Source organism: Ahaetulla prasina, chromosome 2 (assembly GCF_028640845.1).
Source record: "Ahaetulla prasina isolate Xishuangbanna chromosome 2, ASM2864084v1, whole genome shotgun sequence".
Lineage (NCBI taxonomy): Eukaryota > Metazoa > Chordata > Lepidosauria > Squamata > Colubridae > Ahaetulla > Ahaetulla prasina.
This window is the reverse complement of record NC_080540.1, coordinates 277,910,555-277,934,548: the sequence shown is the minus strand read 5'-3', so window position 1 is coordinate 277,934,548 and position 23,994 is coordinate 277,910,555. Positions and strand designations below refer to the sequence as shown.

Genomic DNA, 23,994 nt, shown 5'->3' with positions numbered 1-23,994 from the left:
CTTTCTTTCTTTTCTTTCCAAATAAAGAATGGGACAAGTTTGCACATACAACTATTCCTTCCTCAAATATCAATAATACTTAATTTCAGATAGGTACATGCAGAGGATATAAGCAAGTATCCAGATTCAGGGAAGGTTATTTTGCATCTCCTCTGCAAAAACAGGTTTTTATTTATTTTACTTTTGGTTTTACTGTCTCTCACCTCTTCTTTTATTGGGGAGAGAAAAATCAGGTGTGAGGTAAATCAGTTTTGGTTTTGAAGATTCTACTCCTTGTACCTCCAATTATATACCTGTGTCTGTTTGGGCTGCTTTTGTCTCACAGAGCTGCAAAAATCAGTCTAGCGCAGCCCGAATTGATGGTATTCAACCACCTCTCGTGCACACTCCCAGTTTTAATCACCTGCCCTCCCCATACATGAAAATAAAAATGCAACATTCCTGAAAAATCTTTCAGTCTAAGCCTATAGTTGAGATGGTTCTCATTAGTACTAGATTGCTGGGGTCTATTGTTCTTAATTAAGACAAGGTTTGGCTTTCAGGAGGGTTATCCTGCACTAGTTTCAGTTTATATGAGAAAACCAAGATTGTTTATGTTATCTCCTTGACCTCACTTCCAGACCTTTGAGGTCTACTATACATGGTTGATCATCCCATACCAGATTCCGATACTTGAACTAAACAAGGAAAACATGGTGTTTCTTCCAAAACAATGTGCTTAATGCATGCAATAACTAGTTCCAAGTGTCTTACTTACCCAAGATATAAATATATGGCAGCGTTAGGAGAAAGAAAGCAAGGTTAGGAAAGGATGATTCTACAGAGAAAAATTTAAGTTCACAGCGGTTGCAGCATTTATAGAGTGAAGGTAAGGAAAGCTTTCTTGCCAGCAGAGCTTTCAGGAAGAGAGGGAAAGAGTTTCCTTCACCTACTCCAAGTAGAAAACATGCATATTACCACTTTGTGCATGCCCCAACGTTCACCTGAACAGTCCTCCTTCCTCTTCCTGGCTTTGTACTTTGTGGAGGTGGGCTAATCGTGATGGAGTCTTGTGGCATTGACAGGTGGCTGCTATCAGAGTCTAGCCGTAACCCATTCTGCACAGGTGTTCCTTTGGGAGAGCTTTCTGCAAAGACACTCAAGGGGGATTTGGCCACGAAACCATTCTGTTCTCTCTCCGGCACCCCGTCGGATGTCTTCACCGCTAAATGTGCCGATTTACTTTCAAGCAGCCATTGGCTGGACGGCATCTCCTGCTTGCTAGTCCGGTTGGAAATCTGATCAAACTCTTTCCCAAAGTAGTCTATGTCCCCATTCACACCACTGTTCTCCATCTTCTGACTGGAAGGTTTTAAAGAAGAATCAAGGGAAGGGGGTGCCAACTGGTCAGCTGGCGTGAAAGGGTCGTCACGGAAAGGGTCAGGACTGGGGGTAGGAAAGAAGCTGAGGTTTGCAGAAAAAGCATTTTCAGGCAAGAAAGGCGGCTGTAGCTTTGGCAATGGCAGGGAAGGCGTGATGTCGTTCAAGAAGAGGTCCTCCCCTTTGAGAGAAGTTGGAGGGGCCTCAATCTCAGAGTTTAAATCCACTAACAGGATCTCTTTTTCCTCCTCCTGTTAGGTTTGGGAAAGAAGACAGATTAGCATGTGTGCAAGTAGTCTCATGAGCTCTTGATTAAAAAAAAATGATAAGCAAGCAGATTTGAAATGGATTTTTTTATATATATATATAGAAAATGTGCGCCTATGACAGAAAGGCATTTTGCTGCTCTCCTTCTTCTTTTTAACTATCACCCCACTGTGAAGTTATTGAACCAGCTGTTTTCAATCTCGGTTGGATTTATAATGGATAGTAATACATCAAACCAATCATTGGTTGGGAGTATGCATGTACAAGCATCTAATCTCCTATTTTATTTATTGAATGATCACATTTATAGGGCCATCCACCTCACAAAAAGGGTCTTTGGACAGCACACGACAACTCTTTCAAATAATAAATATATAAAAACAGTCATGATATCAACCGTTTCGGGAATTCTTTAACCATAGTTTTTTTTCTTTCTATGACTTAAGCATAGGTTAAACATCAGAGCAGGCATCATTTATAGTTAGCATGAGCTAGAATCAAAATAACAATTAGACAGACTTTAATTTCTCATTCATTCTAACAAGAAACGATGACTCTTCCAAATACAGACAGTAGACTGAGCCACCAAAAAGCCACAGTTTATAACAAGGAGCCATGAGTTTAGGTTTCTGAATGCATTTTTACATTCATGACCTGGATTGGCTTTTTGTGTTGGGAAAACAATCTTACTGGAGACCACGATTATCCATACCTGATTATGAAACAGTGGCAGGAGGAGGAAGTTATACGGCTTGTACTGAAACAGCCCTGAATAGGCGACGTTGGATGTCATGATGCTACTGTAGCAGTATTTGATCAAGAGCTTTCCAAATCTAGCTAATTATCAAACCAAGTGCATTAAGGTAGTTTCTTCAAATAAACTCTGCTAAATGTTTCCATCTCTCTTCCTCCAAGCTTCTTTCTTTACACTCATTTATTATAACCTTCTGGACTGCCAATGTGTTTCTATACTATCCCTAAAGTTATCATTATTCCTCAAACCAGCCAAAGCTATGCAAAGATACTTTATGGGAACTCAGTTTATGCTAGGTATTCTTCTTTAGATCCTGATCAATCCTTAGATACAAAGCTACAATGAGCCTCTGGCATCGATCAATAGTACAATCTGCAGTTTGTTCAAGGTCCCTCCATCAAGATCCTTTGAACAGAGGACTGTCTATAGAGGATCACTTCATCATCCAGGCACGACAGGAGAACACTGAAGAGGACTTTCAAAATGTTCCTGATTTTGAAGGTGGTAATCATTTACTACTCACTGTGGGACTGCTGAGGTCAGGAGGAGTAGACATGTCTCCAAATAGATCCATCTGGTCGACACCCTAAAGTACAAAATTTGTAACAGTTAGGATTCCACACTTCAATCTATAAGTCACTCAAGTCCAAACAAAAGCAGACACAGGAATGCTGGAAAAAAACCAAGCTGTTGTTGCATTAAGCTATGAGACAAACTAGCTATATCAGGTCAGTCAAAGTTTGTGGCAATAATGCAACCTTTTCTGGTTTATCCACCACTCAGAAGTCTATTAACCTGCTCTTCAAGTTAGAAAGTTCTACATACCAACTTTATTTTGCCAACTTGATCAGTAGTTGCTTCATCATTACCATTCTGGAAGAAAACAAAATTAAGTCAGGTTTAAGAAATCAATTGCTAGAATAGAATAGAATTTTTATTGGCCAAGTGTGATTGGACACACAAGAAATTTGTCTTGGTGCATATAATTGCTATGATCTCCGATATATAACTCGCCCCATAAGACACGTCTTTCTTACCTCAGTTTTGCTGGCCTCTTCATTCTGAAATAGAAGAAAAAACTTGCATCAGGAATATTCAAGAAAAGTTGTTCAGTGTTTCTCAAACTTTGCAACTCTAAAACATGTGGGCTTCAACACCCAGCATTCCCCAATCAGTATCCTGGTGTTTCAAGTTGATTATACAGGTAGTCCTTGACTTACAAGAGTTCATTTAGTGACCGAAGTTACAACAGCACTGAAAAAAGTGACTTATGACTGTTTTTCAAACTTATGATCGTTGCAGCATTCCCATTCTGATCAAAATTTGGACGCTTGGGAATTGACTCACATTTATGACTGTTGCGGTGTCTGTGTCATGTGATCCCCTTTTGCAACCTTCTGACAAGCAAAGTCAATGGGAAAGCCGGATTCACTTAACAACGGTGTTACTAAATTAACAACTACAGTGATTCACTTAACAATTGTGGCAAGAAAGGTCATAAAATGGGACAAAATTTGGACGCTTGGGAATTGACTCACATTTATGACTGTTGCGGTGTCTGTGTCATGTGATCCCCTTTTGCAACCTTCTGACAAGCAAAGTCAATGGGAAAGCCGGATTCACTTAACAACGGTGTTACTAAATTAACAACTACAGTGATTCACTTAACAATTGTGGCAAGAAAGGTCATAAAATGGGACAAAATTCACTTAATAAATGTCTCACTTAGCAGTATAAATTTTGGGCTCAGCTATGATCATAAGTTGAGGACTACCTTTATTGTTGGCACTGGTTTTATATTGGCTTGTGATTGTTACTGTTCATTTAAACAGAGTTTAGGTATAAACATCCATCCAATATAATATTAGCACTATTATCTTCAACTTGCTCTCTACATGGGGCTGCCCTTGAGGTGCACCCGGAGGCTGCAGTTAGTCCAGAATGCAGCTGCGCGAGTGGTAACGGGAGCCGTTCGAGGCTCCCACGTAACACTACTGCTCCGTAGTTTGCACTGGCTTCCTGTGGTCTTTCGGGTGCGCTTCAAGATCCTGGTTACCACCTTTAAAGCGCTCCATGGCTTAGGACCCGGGTACTTACGGGACCGCCTGCTGTTACCGTATGCCTCCCATCGACCCGTACGCTCTCACAGAGAGGGCCTTCTCAGGGTGCCGTCCGCCAAACAATGTCGGCTGGCGGCTCCAAGGGGTAGGGCCTTCTCTGTGGGAGCACCGACGCTCTGGAACGAACTCCCCCCTGGCTTACGTCAAGTGCCTGATCTTCGGACCTTTCGTCGTGAGCTAAAAACATACTTATTCACTCAAGCAGGACTGGCATAAATAGTTGATTTTAAATTGGGGTTTTAGAGATTTTAAATATTTGTAAATTTTTAAATTATCGGCCATTTATTAATAGTTTCTTTTAATTTCTTTTAATTGTATATACTCTGTATTTTATTTCGGCTGTACACCGCCCTGAGTCCTTCGGGAGAAGGGCGGTATAAAAATCTAATAAAATAAAATAAATAAAATAAACTGTTTTAAAATTGAAGGCTACATCTGGTTACCGTGTGTGCTTTCTACCAGCAAGCTATGGTTGCTATTGGACATGGACAAAGGGGCACTCTCGGGCTCTCCAATCAAAGAGGCCTCTCATATTACCCCTCCAGCCAGACTGGCAGCAATATTGGCCCAGCAGTAGACATTCGTTTTTTGAAAAAGGAAAGCATTTTCCTAAGTGCGAATGGCAGGCTGCTGAATCAATGAAATGCAGCTTTGTGGCTCTGCAGCCAATGAGAGCACTGGAAGAGTCATAGCTCCTTCCCTCCCTTGCTACTGCAGTTGACAAAAGCCACTGTTGTCAATTGAAGCACCACGTCCAGGCCACCAATTAAGAGCAAAGCACCACAGCATTTATCCTGTGCAATCAACGTGCTCAGACTTTTATCCAAGCAAAGGGGCCCTTTGAAGATACTACACAACCCTATAATTTAGTTAAAAGTTCAAGATGTAGCAAACATTTGGGAATCAACTGAAGCATTTTCCAGCTTTGTATCCAATTATAATGTAGCCTGAAATCTGTCAGAGTCTACCATGAAGCAGCATTACCTTCTTCTTATCGTCCTCTTCTTTTTTCTTCATGTTATAGATTACTTGGAAGAGATCCTTCAGATCTACAACTAGAGGTTCAGCCTAAGAAAAGAGAGCCAAGTGAGATGCATTCTCTAAAAAAAACCAGGCAATTCAAGGGCTTGAATTACAAGTTCGTTAAATGGCAGATATATGGTTTCGAGAAATATAAATGATTGTGCTAAGCACCATCCAAGGAGAAAAGATTACTCCGGGCCTGGAGAACTAAGAGGAATTGTGTATTATCCCAGATATTAAATGAATTCTACAGTTCTCTAGAACAGGGGTCTCCAACCTTGGTCTCTTTAAGACTTGTGGACTTCAATTCCCAGAGTCCCTCAGCCAGCTTTGCTGGCTGAGGAACTCTGGGAGTTGAAGTCCACAAGTCTTAAAGGGACCAAGGTTGGAGACCCCTGCTCTAGAATCATCTTTCCTGGAGGTCTAAGGAATAAGGAACCTGGGCTATAATTCTGAGCAGAATGAAACACAGCTCTTGTTTCCCAAGTGTTGCTCCATTATGCATGTCATGTGCACTCTGAATGAAATACTGTATTTTTTGGAGTCATTTCCCCCCCACCAAAAAGATGGTGAAAATCTGGGTGTGTCTTATACTCCAAATGTAGCCCCGCCCAGCTTCTCAAACAGAGGTTTCAGAGGCTGAAAAAAGCATCAGAAATGAAGCTTCAGAAAAGAAGTTCCCAAACAGAGCTTTAGAGGCTTTTTTTCTGAAGCTCTGTTTCAGAGGCTTTCAGAGGCAGAAAAAAGTTTCAGAGGCAGAAAAAAAAGCAAAAAATAAATAAATGAGCAAGGTACAGAGCTCACAACCAAGGAACCTGTTCCTAAAATTCACCTCTGGGAATAGCTGATTCCAGGTATTCCGGGAGGGCAATCCAACTGCCAATCAGTTTTTTTCTTATTTTCTTCCCCAAAAACTAAGGCTCCCCAAATACGGTAGGTAGGACCACAAATTATTATTAATAGATCAATCTTGTAGGAATTGCATTAGCAATGATTATCCAAAGAACTGTTCTGACCTAGGCTTCCTGAGACAGTAAAAGCACATGATTAGTCCCAAAAACCCTCTTTTTATTTCAACAGCTGTGAATTATGTTCATTCACAGGCTGTAATGAGTCACAAATAGTTTGTAAGGAGTCCGACAGACGTATGTCGCAGTCCTTCCCAGTCCTTTGGGATAAGGCTGATAAGCACCTATCTTTATCTCCCTTGACACGCTGCCAAAGACCTAACTGGCAGTTAGCTTTGCAAGGCCACAAGGAGCACAGAGTCAAAACAGAGCTTCAGAATTTAAACTGACCAGAACGAACAAAGTGCCTTTGCTCCTCCTTTATGTCTTATGGGAGGGGCCAATCATCTTCAAGCCCTACTCCCAAGTCGTCCCTTTTGCCTTAACTGTTCTTGCCTACTGGCAGCTCTGCGCATGCGCGCACTAGGAACAGGCTCCCCCTGTTCCTCTGCCTCACTGATTTCTGACTCTGGAGGCTCCGAAGGCAGCACGTAATTCCCAGATGGCCCTGGCCCCCTCTCTGCCTCTGACGCAGAGCCCTCATCTGAGCCTTCCCCAGACTCCAGGACAGGCCCATGTTCCTCCCCAACCTCCTCACTGTCTGACTCTGCTGCCAGCTCTGCAGGTTGCTGGTGGACCACAACACAAACGTTTATGGATAGAGCACATTCAGGCAGAACCTGGAGCTGAGTCACAGAATTTATTTTAAACCAGAGATGGACAGGTTTTTTTGACTGGGGGAAATGTCACATTTGTCTTTCTTGTATTGACAATTGGCAGCAAGGGACAGCAGCCTCTATGCCAATCATTATTCTTGCATTATTATCCTCTTACTTGTTGTGATGTTTTGATGGCAAAGAACTGGTGCTGCCCTTCTCCCCCACAGACATAGCCAAAGGCTCGGTTGTCTGTCACATCTCGAGCAATGAAAGAGATTTTGTTGACTGGATGCTCATGTTCAATAACCTAGAATCAAACCAAGCAACATAGAAATAACCATGAATAGCATAATCCCTTGTCAAAGTAACCAGAGCTCAGAATAAGCAATTTGACAAGTTTGCATAACACGTTTAATTGTTTAACTCAGTGTTTCTCAACCTGGGCCAATTTAAGAGACACGGACTTCAAGTCCCAGAATTCTTCAGCCAGCATGGCTGACTGAGAAATTCTGGGAGTTGAAGTCCTTACCTCTTAAAGAGGATAACCTGTTTTCTAATTAAGACTGCTACCACTCTTGTTCACTTTAGCTGATGTTCAATAATTACAAAACAATTTTTTTACTCTGATAGATAAAACACTTAGTCGCATATCATGTTTAACCTTAGTTTAGTTGGCTGACTGAATCATGCTTGGCTGAGTCTGTACATTACCCTAAGCAAAAATCAAATGAACTGCATTATAGTCCAACATGTAGTTTGAATTACCAGTACCAGAGATCTAGAAATCTACGTTCTCCTGAATAAGTCATATATGCCAATCATAGAACCAGAAACCCCAGATATTGTTATGAGGGTAAAAAGTATTTGATATAAGAGAAGTTAAGTTTCAGTTTAGAACAAGGAATATAGGACAAGAAGTCAGATAGCTATTTAAGATATTACAGCTGTTGCTTGTCCTTTGACCTAAAAAGAGTTGTGCCTCAATGTTAATTCTTCATTTGCTGTTTGCAAATCAGAGCTAACTCAATTTTACATGGCAATTCACAACGTGCAGCAAGAGTTTGCAGGCAGGTAATTTTTTTAAAGTTAAGAACAGGATATACTTAATCCAGGTGCATAATTAGTTTCTCCATTCTAACATGGCTATTTCATTTTATTGAAGGAACTCCAGCTTCGGTTTAGACCAAGGGGTCTCCAACTTTGGCAACTTTAAGACTTGTGGACTTCAACTCCCAGAATTCCTCAGTCAGCTTTGGCAACCTTGGCAACTTTAAGACTTGTGGACTTCAATTTCCAGAACTCCTCAGCCAGCTTTGTGGCTGAGGAATTCTAGGAGTTGAAGTCCACAAGTCTTAAAGTTGCCAAGGTTGCCAAAGCTGACTGAGGAATTCTGGGAGTTGAAGTCCACAAGTCTTAAAGTTGCCAAGGTTGGAGATCTCTGGTTTAGACACAGTGCTTGAGAGTAATAAAGATTTAGAATGAAAATTAGTATTTCCTTGTTTCAGCAAGCAGGTAGGCCTCTAAACAGAACCGGACTCCCCTATTGGACATAGAACTCACCCCAGTCTTTTCATCCATGATTTTGATTCCAGCAAGAGAAATATTCACCCACACTTTCTGCTTGTGCTGTCCCTGGGAACGGGCTGCAACTGCCATTCCCTAGTAACCAAAAGCCAGCATATTATATCAATCAATCAATCAATCAATCAATCAATCAAAATAAGTAAAAAAGTGTCATTATTGAAATTGGTTCACTTCACTTTGCATTTTTTTTTCCTTAAAAGAGCAGTAAAAATTATTTGGGTCTTTTAGTGCTTCCAACCAAAGAAAAATGAAGCCACAAAGTTAAGAAACCACCTGGCTTAACATCCCTTGATTTTTGCAGTCCTGTCGAACTGGGATGCAGCATAATGAACTGTCACTTTTCAAACTATTATCAACATTTTTGACCTATATTGGAAAATGTACAGGTCTTGAACCTTACTTCCCCTGGCCCAATAAACAAAGCTTTCTGATGGAAAATATGAAGAAAAGCCAGAAAGCTGAATACAAGATTCAGAACACTCGTTCTAGCAAATTTTCCTTTTTTTCCCCTGTGTGGTAATTCGAGATATTTTTCTCTTGAGTCAGAAGACAGAGTGATACCCATGTCTGGAGTCACAAGTTCTCCAGTAGGAAAAGTCACAAACATGACATTTGGCCCATCTTCAAATTAAGTCCGTGTCAGGATGCAATAACAAATAGCTCCAAAATTCTGGTAAAACTAGATTTGCAAGCACATCCTGTCCATTGTCACCATCCCCAACAGAGCACTGATGGTGTTACCTAGTTGGGTAATGAAATGCCTGCAATAAAACAATCAAGCTCAGAGACCACCAAGGACCTACAATCTATCATTTCCAATGCTAGAGATGGTCTTCTTAGACAAAAATCCATATCTATGTAGATGACATTATCTATAGGTTTAATAAGACTTGAACTTGCAAGGAATGACTCAAACCTACCTTTAATTTCATCATTGAATCTTGGCTCATTTTGTCTCCTCTTGCTTCTGGAACATCATCAATACCGATCAATTTGGCCTTGTACTTTACCCCATCACCTTGAAATCTGGCCAAAAGGAATTCCTCTGTTTTTTCCAATCCTGAAAAGCCAGTTTAATTCATGTAAGCCCATCTGAAATCTTGCTGTGGCTACAGATAACAGAGTACAGTATGCATTTTATAACAGCCAGCGCCCCTCATCGGTGTATTGTAGTTAATAAATTATTAGCTCTTCTTCTGGATGCAACGAGCAGACATTCAGCATGTTAGTAATGCTTTCCTGTTGCACTAGCCATAAATATATTTGAGCTATAATTGTGTATAGAGGAGCGCCAAGGGTCAATTCTCTGAACAGAAGGTTACATACACATAAAAGTTGGAAGAGCCAAGGTTGGCTGACCACTTTTTAAAGTCAAAGGATTCTGCTATGTACGACAAGACCATAAGATGGCAGTCCAATGCAAGATTCCAATTAGTTTATTTTTAATTCGTAATAACAGAAAGTAAAAAGGATAGATGGATATTCAAGAGACTAGAGTATATTTTTGTACCCTATAAAATATATTAAAGATTCATAAGCATCAGGTTCAAGATTTACCGCAAACTGGACCACTGTACCAACCAAATATATTCATTTGTTATAATCTATTCATTTCAAATCTATTCATCCATTCCTCTGAATACAACAAAATACCTTATGCCACCAGACTTGAAATCCTGGGTTTAGAAAACTTAGAACTCCGCCGCCTTCGACATGACCTAAGTTTAACTCATAGAATCATCTATTACAATGTGCTTCCTGTTGAAGACTACTTCAGCTTCCATAGCAACAACACACGAGCACACAATAGATTTAAGCTTAATGTGAACCGCTCCAATCTTGATTGCAGAAAATATGACTTCCGTAACAGAGTTGTTAATGCTTGGAATACACTACCTGACTCTGTGGTCTCTTCCAAAATCCCCAAAGCTTTAACCAAAAACTGTCTACTATTGACCTCTCCCCATTCCTAAGAGGTCTGTAAGGGACGTGCATAAGAGCACAAGCGTGCCTACCATTCCTGTCCTATTGTTTCTTGTTTGCTTTTCATTTTATCATTGCGTTTTCCAGAGTATGTTTTCTGTTCTTGCATCAGTTTGCATTTGGTTAACATACATGTGGCATGAACTTTGTAGTAACTTTCACGTATGTTCCTCTCCTACAAACATCCCCTGGCAAAGGATTCCTCCTACTATTTGCTTTCCCATTTTCTATTTACTCACAGATACCTTCATGCATTTTATTCATCAGAGAAGTATATATATCTCATCAACTGGACAATCCCAAGCACCAAATTATGAGTACGGTCTGATTCAAACCGGACTGAAACCAGGCCCTCCATCCTATTTTGATCTGCACCAGGCTGCTTCCTCAAGTCTTTTCCAGATGGTTTCAGAAATGATATGCCTTCTGATTCACTTTTACACCTTACCTTTCTTTTTCTCTTTTTTGGAAGGCTGTGGTTTGAGTGGTGTTTGCTGCTGGGCAGTTGGCTGTTGACTGTTGACACTGACTGTTTCTGCTTCACTTGACATGGTGAGAGGCCAGCTTCAATTCCAAAGACAAAGACCGGGCTTAATAATAAAACTGATCTCCAGTTCCTGGTCCTCAGAGGACAAGCATACCACTCTGACCTTCAGAAAAGAAAATGAATTGATTTATTTCATATAAAAGTTTTTTTTATTTTTCAGTTACAAACTTAAACATTCCATCTGTCCATCTGCAGTGTGTCGTCTGGTTACAAACATCTCTGTGCAACATCATTCACCATTTTCTATCTCATTCACATTCACATAACATTTTTTACGATGTAAAAAGATGTTGAGACTCTAGAAAGAGTGCAGAGAATAGCAGCAAAGATGATTAGGGGACTGGAGGCTAAAACATATGAAGAACAGTTGCGGAAACTGGGTATGTCTAGTTTAATGAAAAGAAGGACTAGGGGTGACATGATAGCAGTCTTCCAATATCTCAGGGGCTGCCACAAAGAAGAGGGAGTCAAACTATTCTCCAAAGCACCTGAACAAGAAGCAATGGGTGGAAACTAATCAAGGAGAGAAGCAACTTAGAACTAAGGACAAATTTCCTGACAGTAAGAACAATTAATCAGTGGAACAACTTGCCTGCAGAAGTTGTAAATGCTCCAACACTGGAAGTTTTTAAGAAAATGTTGGATAGCCATTTGTCTGAAATGGTGTAGGGTTTCCAGCCTGGGCAGGGGGTTGGACTAGAAGACCTCCAAGGTTCTTCCAACTCTGATATTATTATTATTAATATATTTTTACTTTCTCTTTAATCTTCTTCACTTCCAAACTCCTTTTTTATTCTCCAGCCATTGATAAAATATGTCCCATATCACATAATATTCAATTTGTTCTTTCTCCTTAATTGCTAATGTTAGTATGTTCATTTCTGCACATTCTAATATTTTCCTTATCACCTTCTCATCAACAGCAATCTCTCCACTTTTCCAATGCTGTGCAAATACAATTTTGATTTTTCTCTCACTCTCGGTGTCTCTCATTAAAAGTCAACAGAAAAATGAATCGGATCTGGTCCAAAGACAGATGAGGCCATAAACTAAAATGGATGACTTAGGTCTCTTCCATTTTCCAATAGTTTTTAAAAAGCTCAGCGGCCTCTTGATATTCTTATCATATGGACATATGGACAAGCAACTGGCAAAAGCTCCCCAACCAGCAAAGGACTCAGCCCTTTCAAGTATGGCAAGATATGGAGCAGAAAACTTGTCTACTCCAAAACAATGCAGCTCAACTGTCCCCCAGAATCAGTGGTAAAGAAAATCCAGATTCAGATTCACTCTCAACAAGCTCTGTGGTAGATTTTCTGGATCCATGTTCTAATTTCGAACACGGAGCTCCAAAAAACCAGAAAGCTATAAAAGCTGCTTTATATCAAGATACAATATTTGTCCATCTCACTTCAGTCTGTCAGTTGATTCTTCTAGTTCTAGGTCTCATTAAATATGACTCTGAATGCTAGATATATTTTTTTGACATGGAAAAATAATTTGTCTTCTGAACTGAATTTGATGGCGATTTCATGGGACCTCAGTTGTCTTCACAACAGTATATAATTGATTGGCCGTTGCCTTTTTCTAGTGTTTTTTGTTCCAGTATTGCCTACAGCCTTGACATTTTGATGACTTTCCATCCATGTACAGATAAAAAACAACCACGCTACTTAATTTCTAATCTCAGACAAGGTCAGATACTCCCATAATAATTACAATGGTGTTAAAAAGCTTCTATCCTGCAACTCCCTGATAGTAACAATTAAAAAAACAGAAGGATCTTGGTATCATTCAATTACAAATTCATTGATAAACTAAATAATCAGCTCCTTGATGTTAGAATAATTCTTAAACTTGATAAGATTAAAAGTTTAATGGATTTGATTCAATTTGGATTTAAATAGGTCCGGGTAAGTACTCACACTGGAAACGAACAGGACTTTTTTCCTTTTCTTCAAAAGGTTGCTCTAAATTCATCATTGCAAGATCTAATCAAAGTCTCTGTCATCTCTCTTAGTGGAAATACACATTTAGAGATGTGTCCTAGGCAAAGGTAAAGGTTCCCCTTGCACATATGTGCCAGTCGTTCCTGATTCTAGGGGGCGGTGCTCATCTCTGTTTTAAAGCCGAAGAGCCAGCACTGTCTGAAGACGTCTCTGTGGTCATGTGGCCGGCATGACTAAAACCAAAGGCACACGGAACGCTGTTACCTTCTCATCAAAGGTCCCTATTTTTTCTACTTGCATTTTTTACGTGTTTTCAAACTGCTAGGTTGGCAGAAGCTGGGACAAGTAATGGGAGCTCACCCCGTTATGCGGCACTAGGAATTCGAACCGCTGAACTGCCAACCTTTTGATCGACAAGCTCAGCGTCTTAGCCTCTGAGCCACCGCATCCCTCTAGAGATGTGTCCTACTCCTATTTAAATTCCATTTGTTCCTGCATCATGGTGAACAGCTAAGATTATGTAATATTTTATGTCTAATTATGTCTAATTATGTCTAATATTTTAAATACTGTCTTCCCTTTTTTTAAAAAGCCTGTTTCTGTAGCTTTAAGTACAATATTTATGAGTTTACTCTGATGTTACAAAGTGACTAATGGCACTATTTTATGTTCAGGAGATGTGTGTGTATACATTTTAAATTTTTCTCCCAAAAAATTTAATTAACTTCATTTGGCTACAGAAGCATGTTGCAGGTTTTCAATGAAAACTTAATATTTGAATTGTAACTTTAAGATGCTGCAAGCTACCAGGAGGGATAGCTTTGTTCAGAAAGGCTGCATACAGTAGTTTAAAAATAATGATGATAATAATAAATCTCCCATCATTCTACAGTTTCTCTGGTTCTCCTTGCTTCTTGGTCTGAAAAATTTACCTCAGACAAAGGAGGAGGAGGAGGAGAAGGAGAAGGAGAAGGATTATTATTTATTTGCCAAATGTAATTGGACACACAAGGAATTTGTCTTTGGTGCATATGCTCTCAGTGTACATAAAAGGACAAGATACATTTGTCAAGAATCACAAGGCACAATACCCAGTTACAGTCATATGGTACAATAAGCAATCAAATCATACTAGGAAACAATCAATATCAATATAAATCGTGTTTCATTATGATACCTTCCTTTGGGACAAACTGGAATATGAACATCAGACTGCCAACTAGTGATGAAATAGTGACTAGACCAGTGTTTCTCAACCGTGACAATTTGAAGATGTGTATAATTCAACTCCCAGAATTCCCTAGCCAGTCATGCTTGTTAGAGAATTTTGGGAGTTAAAGCCCACACATTTTCAACCTGCCAAGTTTGAGAAAAACTGTACTAGACAGTCTTATACATGTATACATAACTTGCATCATAATGAAGTGAAGTGCCAGAAACCCTACCTCATCTGTTAAAAATTTATCAAAATATTTCAATTGCTTTTCCATCAGCAATTATTGCATCCAGAGGAATAATAAAAATAAAGATTTTCTGGCATGGGACTAAGATAGCAAACTGTATCAGAACTTCTCGCATACTTGACACAGATCTCATATCCCACGTGTGGTCTGAAGGGAACTGGCTCACATAGGAAAGATGGATGGGCTATCGAGGAAGCCAAGATCGCCCCCATTCACTTTATGACTTTCAGAGCAATCCATCGATCAAACCAAAATATGAAATGCTATTGACATTTTTTGGCTGAAGCCTGCTAGATACTGTACATTTCAACTCTCATCACCCTCATCAAGCAATGTGGCTTGGCTTCATGAGAATAGTTTCTTGGGAGCTATAATCCAAACTGCAGAGCACCAAGGTAAATTCAGACCTTAGGCTAAATGATCTCTCGGAGTATGCACCATGCAGTTTTAGAAAAACATAGTTGTACATTAAAATGTTTTTTTTAAAATCATCCTTGAGACCTAATACGTTCCGTTGTCTATGAAAGTAATGCTATAGCAAGTAATGTCAACCCAGTAACTCCTGCCAACAGCTCAGATGTTGATTCTGAATGCCAGATTAGGTGATGGCTGCCTGATCTTTATCATTCTCTAGATCAGGGATCTCCAACCTTGGCAACTTTAAGCCTGGAGGACTTCAACTCCTAGAATTCCCCAGCCAGCTTGCTGGGGGAATCTGGGAGTTGAAGTCCTCCAAGCTTAAAGTTGTCAAGGTTGGAGACCCCTGCTCTAGATCAATGGTGTCAAACACGCATCATGTCGTTGTCACATGACCTATCACAACTTTTCCCCCCTTCGCTAAACCGGGGGTGGGCATGGCCAGCATGTGACACATTTGGCCCATGGGCTGTAAGTTTGACACCCCTGATCTAGATGGTCATATGGGATCCTGAAATTTGCCCTAAGCAGTAGCCACAACTGAACCACTAAATCCAAAACCCACAGATGGCATCATCCTGGCCATATCTTTCTACCTTTGAGAATCCACTAAATCTTTCTACTTTTCCAATGAGGCTAAAATAGAATAGTCAGTTGCAGAATCATCTCCTTTATTCCTATCAAACCAGCCTTTCCCAACCTGCTACTTTCAAAATGATAACTTGCATTATTGCCAAACAGTATAAGTCATAATTTAAACATGGCTCTCCAGAACATTAACTTTGGTAGGTTAAGTGACGCTTTCTCACTTTGAATTCAAGGTGCTTCAATAAAACAAGTAGACCCATATAGTGTTGAATGGTACACGGAAGCCTATGTCACTTCCAAAAAGAAATGATCATCTGCACACTGATTATGCCACAATAATTGCTTGACTAAAAGTCTTTCCTTTGACAAGCATCTTGAAATAATATAAGGACTGTTGAATATCTTGAATGGGTTATAATCTCAGGATGTGCGTAGCCATAGAATCTGGAAGGTTATTGTCACAAGCTATGCAATATTATGAAATACTAAACTCAGCCTGTTGAAAATATTAGTTAAAGTCTCAGAAGTAACCAAATGTTCTTAATGGACCTGCTTTTTCTAGTCAAGTTTGATTTGGATTTCAAAGTATTTAGGATGGGGGTAGAATTGTCACAGCCACTGGAATTCTGAACAGTCTTAAATATTAATCTCTGGAAACTATAATATTGTATCCTGCCTCACTCATTTCAAAGCCGACGAGCCAGCGCTGTCCAGAGACGTCTCCATGGTAATGTGGTCGGCATGACTAAACGCCAAAGGCACATGAACACTGTCACCTTCCCACCGAAGGTGGTTCCTATTTTTCTACTTGCATTTTTTAGGTGCTTTCGAACTGCTAGGTTGGGAGAAGCTGGGACAAGTAACGGGAACTCACCCCATTATGTGGCACTAGGGATTCGAACCACTGAACTGCCAACCTTTCAATCGACAAGCTCAACGTCTCAGCCACTGAATAAAGTCTAGCCCTAGTTGTTATGTATCATATAAGAAGTGAGCTATAGCTTTCACTCAGGTCCTCCAAAAAGGCGGGGAAATACTTAAAGCTCATTGGTTAAGCCGTCTGGCAGCCCTCTATAAAAGAGGACACTGCCAGACTAGCCTTCTGTTGGGTTGTACTAGTCTACTAATAAAGAGCTGTTGTTACTGAAAGAGCTGTGTCGTCTCTTCCATCACACTAGTTTTCTTGTGGAATCAGTTTTCTGACCTGGTCTTCCTCATAAGGTGACCCCCCCAGTTTTCTTTTCAATTTGGCCAAGGCGAGCTCTGTGCTGTTACCTTCCATATTCCAGTTCTTCTCATGAGAAAGATTCATTTCATTATTTCTACAGAATAATGGAACGAAGCAACATTTGGCCCTAATAAATTAATACATATATGATAGGGAGCTCCTGCATCTATTTTCCAGAAGTCTTTGGTTTAAAAGGTCATTTATAACTAATATAAAGATAAATGGAATATAGGATTTGAAAAGGCTCATGATCAATTAATATGTAGTCAGCATCCTACAGAGGAATGGGCATCGGGGCACAGTCTTCACGTTAGAACATTTCATTTAGTTATTGCAAAATTGTGTTATTTATTCAACTTCTATAGCCACCCAATGATTTCGAGCAGCTTACAATTCAGAAAACCAATTACAATGAAAAAGACTAAAAACATTTTAAAACAATACACTAAAGACATCCAAATTAAATACACATGGGGGCAAGATATTTGATGAGTTAATAATACAGCCAGGAAACATGGCCCTTAGCACATTCAGCGCCTCAGGCAGGGGAACATAGCCAGGTTTGCAGATTCGTGTTCTTGTTTAGAGGTATACAAGCATTTGTCCTACTGGCATCCATGTGTCCCCCTACTGCACTTTTAGCAAGGAGCAGACATGTGAGGGGTCCTTCATGCTCTCTCAGCTTAGCTTTCTTGCAAATGTTTTGTTACCCAAACTAGGCAACATTGTCAATGCTCACAAGAATATCTGCAAGAAAACAACCAAGCTCAGAAACTACCTAGGATGCCTCATTTCAACCCTGAGTTGCAAATACTGTATTCTCCTTTACTGGAACAGAAAAGTGTTTGCAAGAGAATCCCTGCTCAACTCAAGACTGAACCATGTCTTCTTCCCTGCTTGTATTTTATCTGTCAGCTGAAAGTACTGGAATGCTGACATGGGTTTTTGGAGTACAAAGGTTGCAGCCTTAACCAGTTAATATTTTAGTCCCCATGATTCCTTCCTTTGATCCTGCCATGCTCTTCAGCTAAGAAAGACTTTTGCTCCTGAATTCCAGCTCATTCACTATTTCAAGCAGCATCAGCAAAAAGAGGAAGCTCTCCTTGCGTAGCCGATTTGAAAATCCTTACTGAGGACTCAAATGATATTGAAGCCTTCTATCCTTAGGGATGCGGTGGCTCAGTGGCTAAGATGCTGAGCTTGTCGATCGAAAGGTCGGCAGTTCAGTGGTTCGAATCCCTGGTGCTGGCATGTAACGGGGTGAGCTCCCGTTACTTGTCCCAGCTTCTGTCAACCTAGCAGTTCGAAAGCACGTAAAAAATGCAAATAGAAAAATAGGGACCACCTTTAGTGGGAAGGTAACAGCGTTCTGTGCTCATTTGGGGTTTAGTCATGCTGGCCACATGGCCACGGAGACATCTTCGGACAGCGCTGGCTCTTCGGCTTTGAAATGGAGATGAGCACCGCCCCCTAGAGTCGGGAACGAATGGCACATATGTGCAAGGGGAACTTTTTCCTTTATCTTATCCTTAGGTACCAGCTAGGTTTAACTTCCATTACAAACCTTTCTCTTTGTAAACTACTCACATTCAATCTCAGAATACTTCAGTAAGAACTACTGTTTCTAAAATATAAGCACATAGCTTTCAGGTTGTGACCAAGGTTCATCAATAGTATTTAAAGATGTTTCTGAAATATACACCCGTTAAACGTTGCACTATTTCTCTCCTGCACTGTTCTATGTTAATAAAAAAACACAACTATACTTTAGAAAAATGCTTTTTTGGGTAATAACAATTCTTAAAAAAGCCTTCCTCGACCTCACGCCCTGAAGATGTCTTAGGAGAATGGGAAAGCTTGTGTTACATCATAACTAAAGCCTTTCCAGAAAGGACATTCACAAAGATACGTTTCCAATGAACTTAGATCAATACAGGTAGTCCTCGACTTAAAACATTTCACTAAGTGACCATGCAAAGTTACAACGGCCCTGAAAAATGTGACTTCTGACCATTTTTCACACTTATGACCATTGCAGCATCCCCATGGTCACATGATTTATATTTCTATGCTTGACAATTGACTCACATTTATGACAGCTGCAATGTCCCACTGTCGCGTGATCCCCTTTTGCGAACTTCTGACAAGCAAATGGGGAAGCCAGATTCACTTAACAACCATGTTACTAATTTAAGAAATGCAGTGATTAACTTAACAAACGGGGCAAGAAAAGTTGTAAAATAGAGCAAAACTCACTTAACAAATTTCTCACTTTGCAACATAAATTTTGGGCTCAAGTTGAGGACTACCCGTACAGCCCCGTTTGAAGCTTTCCACTGGAACATTTCAAGTATTCCATAATCCAACAGAAAAAAAAAATACCTTGCCCTATTAGATATAACTACCAGCATAGAAAGAAACAGGCAATGGACATACATAAAACAGTAATTACCTCAAGATAAATGTGTGAGGACAGTGCAGCTATTGTAACACTTTTGTTTTCAATAATAAGGCTTAGAAAACATGCGTTTTGTATGAGACTGTTGCGGGAAGCCACCGCTCCTCCTAAAACAGAGGTCTTCAAACTTGGCAGCTTTAAGACTTGTGGACTTCAACTCCCAGAATTCTCCAGCCAGCTCTGCTGGAGTTGAAGTCCACAAGTCTTAAAGCTGCCAGGTTTGAGGACCCCTGTCCAAGAAGAATGAAGTATTTTGAGGAATATTAAAAAGGCAGAATATTAATTAATAAATGGAGAAACATGTTTTTTCTAGAGGCAGGAAGCAGACTCACTCTTAATAGCCCCCCCCCATAGCAGATATTTTGTGCCCATTAAGAAAGACTGGGCCAGCCTATCTACAAAACAAAAGACCTTCAGCTCCAGCATGATGGGATTAAGAACAGGACATGAGCCTTCAGGACATAATAAAATTAGCCCACTACCATTTAGCAGAAGACAGAGAGCTCACTACATTGCACAATCTCCTAAGGCAGGGCTGTCAAACTCCCGGCCTGTGTCACGTGCTGGCCACGCCCACGCCTGGTTTAGCCAAGGGGGAAAAAGTCCTGATACGTCACATGATGCTGCTGTGACGTGAGTTTCACACCCATGTCCTAAGGGTATTTCAGTCATTGTATCACCCTCCCACACTTCAACCAAATTTAGCTCAGACAAATTCCTAGGATTTGTACTTTGCCTATAGAGCCAGCTATGGCCCCTACATAATCCCTACATGGCCCCATGAGAGTCTGACAGCAGCCAATAGAATATATGTTCTTGCACAGGAACAGGAAAATCCCAGAGAAGGTATAAAAGCCACCCACTCTCAACTCCATTTTGTCAGCTGTCCAGAATCACATGTGGTTCTGCTTCATTAATAAACCATCTTTCCAATCAGCCTCCATGTTTCCAGTATCTTTCTCCCAGTTTGAAACTGAACCAGATGGATATTTTCTTCCAATGCTGTGATAAAAGTCTTACAAACTCAAAAAAGTCACATTTATAGTTCTAACAGGAAATGTTTTCCAAGGTACATCAGAAAAGTGGAAGAACAAAATTCTCCTATTACAAAGAAGCCAAACTTGGTTCCATACAGATGAAGGAATAAATCAAGCCTAATTGATAGTTGAGCAACGGTGGATGTAGGTTTTAGTTTGTTGTTGTTTTTAAAAAAAGAGCAATAATTTACAGAAACACTTAATACAATAATGGGCATGCTAATTATATGGGGGTGTCAGATAGTTCATTCAGAGAACAACCAGCTTAAGGAAACTCCCAGTATTTTAGGAGAAGAGCCACAACAGGTGCTTCGCCTGAAGAAGGTTGTCTCAGGTTAAATTTTGGCATCTCCAGCTACAGCTGAAAAAAGATTCCTCTCAGAACATTGGAAAGCTTTCAGCCAGGACACAAAGCCAAAGGGCAGTCCATCAAAGATTTTGGGTAAACATTTCCATAACCTCAAACACTTGTTGTATTTGGTGGATTCACCACAGTTGTAATCTAGATCAGGGGGTCTCCAACATTGGCAACTTTAAGACTTGTGGACTTCAACTCTTTGCTGGTTGAGGAATTCTGGGAGTTGAAGTCCACAAGTCTTAAAGTTGCCAGGGTTGGAGATCCCTGATCTGGATAACACTTGGAAGGCACCCAATCATTTACTCTGCAGTGGATGCTTTTGAACTGCATAAAGCAGTGGCACTATCCCAGTAGAATACAAGACCAGTGTTGGGTCAAGGTGCATCCAAGCCAGAATTCCATCTGCCTCTTTCAGATGCCTTTAGCAATCCTGCCAATAGGACACCAACATATAGACTAAAAATATCTTCTTTTAATGTGGACTTTCTATTCAGTCATTATAGTCAACTAACATACCATAGTACATTCACCAAGACAGCAGAACATTTTTCCTTCAAAATTATTCATCAGAGCAACCTTCTTAAACCTACTATTTCCAGGTGTCCTAAAGGTGCTTTTTCAAGAGGCAACTGGACTTCCTTGTTTTTCTTTGAAGAGGTTTCCCTTCTCATCCAGCCCAGAGTTGAAGAAGCTTCTTGGATAAGAAGCAAAATATTTTTTTAAAAAAAACCAAAGTCCAGTTGCCTCTTGAAAAAAGCATCTTTGGGACAACCCATGATCTGGATGACTAAGAATCTCCATTGATATCTCCAGATGTGTTGGATTGCAACTCCCCATTCATGGCAGGTACGCAGCTAGGTATGATGCAAGTTGCAGCTGAATGGACATAAAGATGGATTGTGAACAACTTCAATACTTGGGGAAACATAACTTTGCAAGCCAACTATTCCCTATGAAGAAATGGTAGTTCCAGAAAGAGATAGCTCTTGAAGCTTCTTATAACAGATGCCTCAGAAGTTCCAAATCAATACCAGGACTTTATGTTCAAACTTTCTAGCACATCAGGACAACTTTAAAAAAAAATAAAAGCATGGAAGTTATTGAATAGCAAGTGACCTAATGCCTAGAGGTGTACAAAACATTTCAAGGTCAAAACACTCTGCTCTAGTCTTAGAAAAACCATTTCAGCTTCTGTTTCAGGTTAGAATGTTTCAAACTCAAAACATTTTGCATATGTCAACTTATGTCCTTCAAATGTATTGGATTACAGTTTCCAGAATTCCTAACCTGAGTACCAACTTGGGAACGTTGCTGTGGAATTACTTGAAGAGCTCTTTAGATCTTTTATAATCCCAAAGGTGAGAGAATGGACCCTTTTCATGATTAGTATCAGAGATTGTATTCAGCCGGTATAGACTGATTCGCCTGAACTGGTTGTAGAAATCATGACTCTATGCCATCCTATTTAGGCACATTTTTGAGGCTGGGTACATGCACGGAAGGCACACGCGTGAGCAAAATGCATGTGTGGAAGACAGGCGCATACGTGAACCAGGTGCACGTGTGGACAAAGCGAGCATGCGCACAGTGAACTGGTAGTAATGTGAAACCCATCGCTGATTAGTATATACTAATCTACTACTAATAGACAAACCTACCTATGGACATTATCAGAGGATAAAGGCATTTTTCTTCAATTTTATTATCTACCATCCTAAAAACAAAAAAAACAATCAACAAATGAAAACCCAACCATAATTGTCCCTTGAAGAAAACATATACTGCTCTACCTAAATGTTGTTATTATGTGGATTCTTACTTCCAGGGAACCCTGACAGAAAAAAAACCCCCAGCAATGGAAAACAACTTTTCACCCCTGAGGGAAGGAAAAACAGCCAAATATTTTCAGGTGCCAGGTTTCCAATGCAGGTCCTCTGGAAAAGCTTTTACTCACTGATTTTGATCTTATTCTTTTTAACTATTAGGAGAACCTACCTTGCCAATTCTGGAGACCCGGTGGCTGCTGGGATATGTACCTAACTTTGTCAAGTCAAAAGGAATTATGTTCATTTTCTTCTCCCACTTTTCCACATACATTCAGGGAAAGTTGCAAACTGAATTGCTTTAGGGAAACCTTTCTTACGTTTTCCCTGATTCCATTTTTTTTTCTTGTTGCTTTTTGTGTCTTGGCATTTTTAATGTGGTTATTGATGGAGATTATTATGATTTAGATGAATTTTAATCTCACGTGGCTGTTTTAATTTATATGTACCATGTTTACCCAAAAATAAGATCCTGTCTTATATTTTTTTTTAAATAAGCGCTTGGCTTTATTGCCATGTTCTCAAAAGCCTGATTGGCAGTGGTGAAATCTGAACTGGTTTGTTACCGCGCATGTGGGCCGCGCATGTGGGCTGCGCACCAAGTAAGCTTTGCATGCGCCCATGGATAGTTCACACCAAACATGCGCTGCGCACACCAAAAGGAGGCTTGGGAAGGTAAGTACAATAGCGAGGGGTGGGGAAACAGCTGTGGTGCGTGATCTTGGGAACCTTTTTAAAAACTTTTTAAAAACATTTTTTATTACCGGTTCAAGTGAATAGGTAGTAAAAAATGCTTTAAAAAAGTAAAAAAAAAAAGTTTCAACAATTGTGCGACACAGCTGTTCGGGCAAATAGGTAGTAAAAAAAAAAGCTTTAAAAAAGTAAAAAAAAAAGGGCTCGGACAATCACAGCCATGCTGCGTGATCGTCCAAGCCTTTTTTTACTTTTTAAAAGCATTTTTACTACTATTCGCCTGAAGCAGTAGTAATATAAATGCTTAAAAAGTAAAAAAAAAAGTTCCGACGATCACGTGTCGCTCAGCTGATTGTTGGAACTTTTTTTTTTACATTTTTTTACTATTGGTTCAGTGAACCTGTAGCGTTTTTTACTACTGGTTCGGGGGAACCGGCCCGAATTGGTACCATTTCACCCCTGCTGATTGGGCTTATTATCAGGGAATGTCTTATTTTGGGGAAAACAAGATACTGTAAGCAGCCACATGTTCTTTGATTACCAGGGGTAGAAATGTGATTTAATCAATCAATCAATCAATCTTGGAGACCTCCTTCTGGATGTCATGGGAACTGCAAGGCTTTTAATCATGTGCTGATGATATCAAAAGGCCAGGAAGTACTGAAGTATTGAAAAAT

At 40.0% G+C, this 23,994-nt stretch overlaps 1 protein-coding gene across 4 annotated transcripts in view; it reads right to left on the bottom strand.

Moving 5' to 3' along the window:
* Positions 1-23,994, bottom strand: part of DAB2 (DAB adaptor protein 2) — a 54,634-nt gene that overhangs the window by 13,728 nt on the left and 16,912 nt on the right. For 2 of the 4 annotated variants that reach the window (XM_058170288.1, XM_058170289.1), the window contains exons 2-10: positions 11,205-11,406; positions 9,694-9,833; positions 8,750-8,848; positions 7,365-7,496; positions 5,485-5,568; positions 3,418-3,441; positions 3,206-3,253; positions 2,904-2,966; positions 984-1,610 (exon numbers count right to left, since the gene is read on the bottom strand). In XM_058170288.1, the coding sequence (XP_058026271.1) occupies positions 984-1,610; positions 2,904-2,966; positions 3,206-3,253; positions 3,418-3,441; positions 5,485-5,568; positions 7,365-7,496; positions 8,750-8,848; positions 9,694-9,833; positions 11,205-11,307 (1,320 nt within the window). In that variant the 5' untranslated portion in view covers positions 11,308-11,406. Of the gene's footprint in view, positions 1-983; positions 1,611-2,903; positions 2,967-3,205; positions 3,254-3,417; positions 3,442-5,484; positions 5,569-7,364; positions 7,497-8,749; positions 8,849-9,693; positions 9,883-11,204; positions 11,407-23,994 lie in introns of those variants that run through there. The other 2 variants (XM_058170290.1, XM_058170292.1) reach the window with 2 other exon arrangements.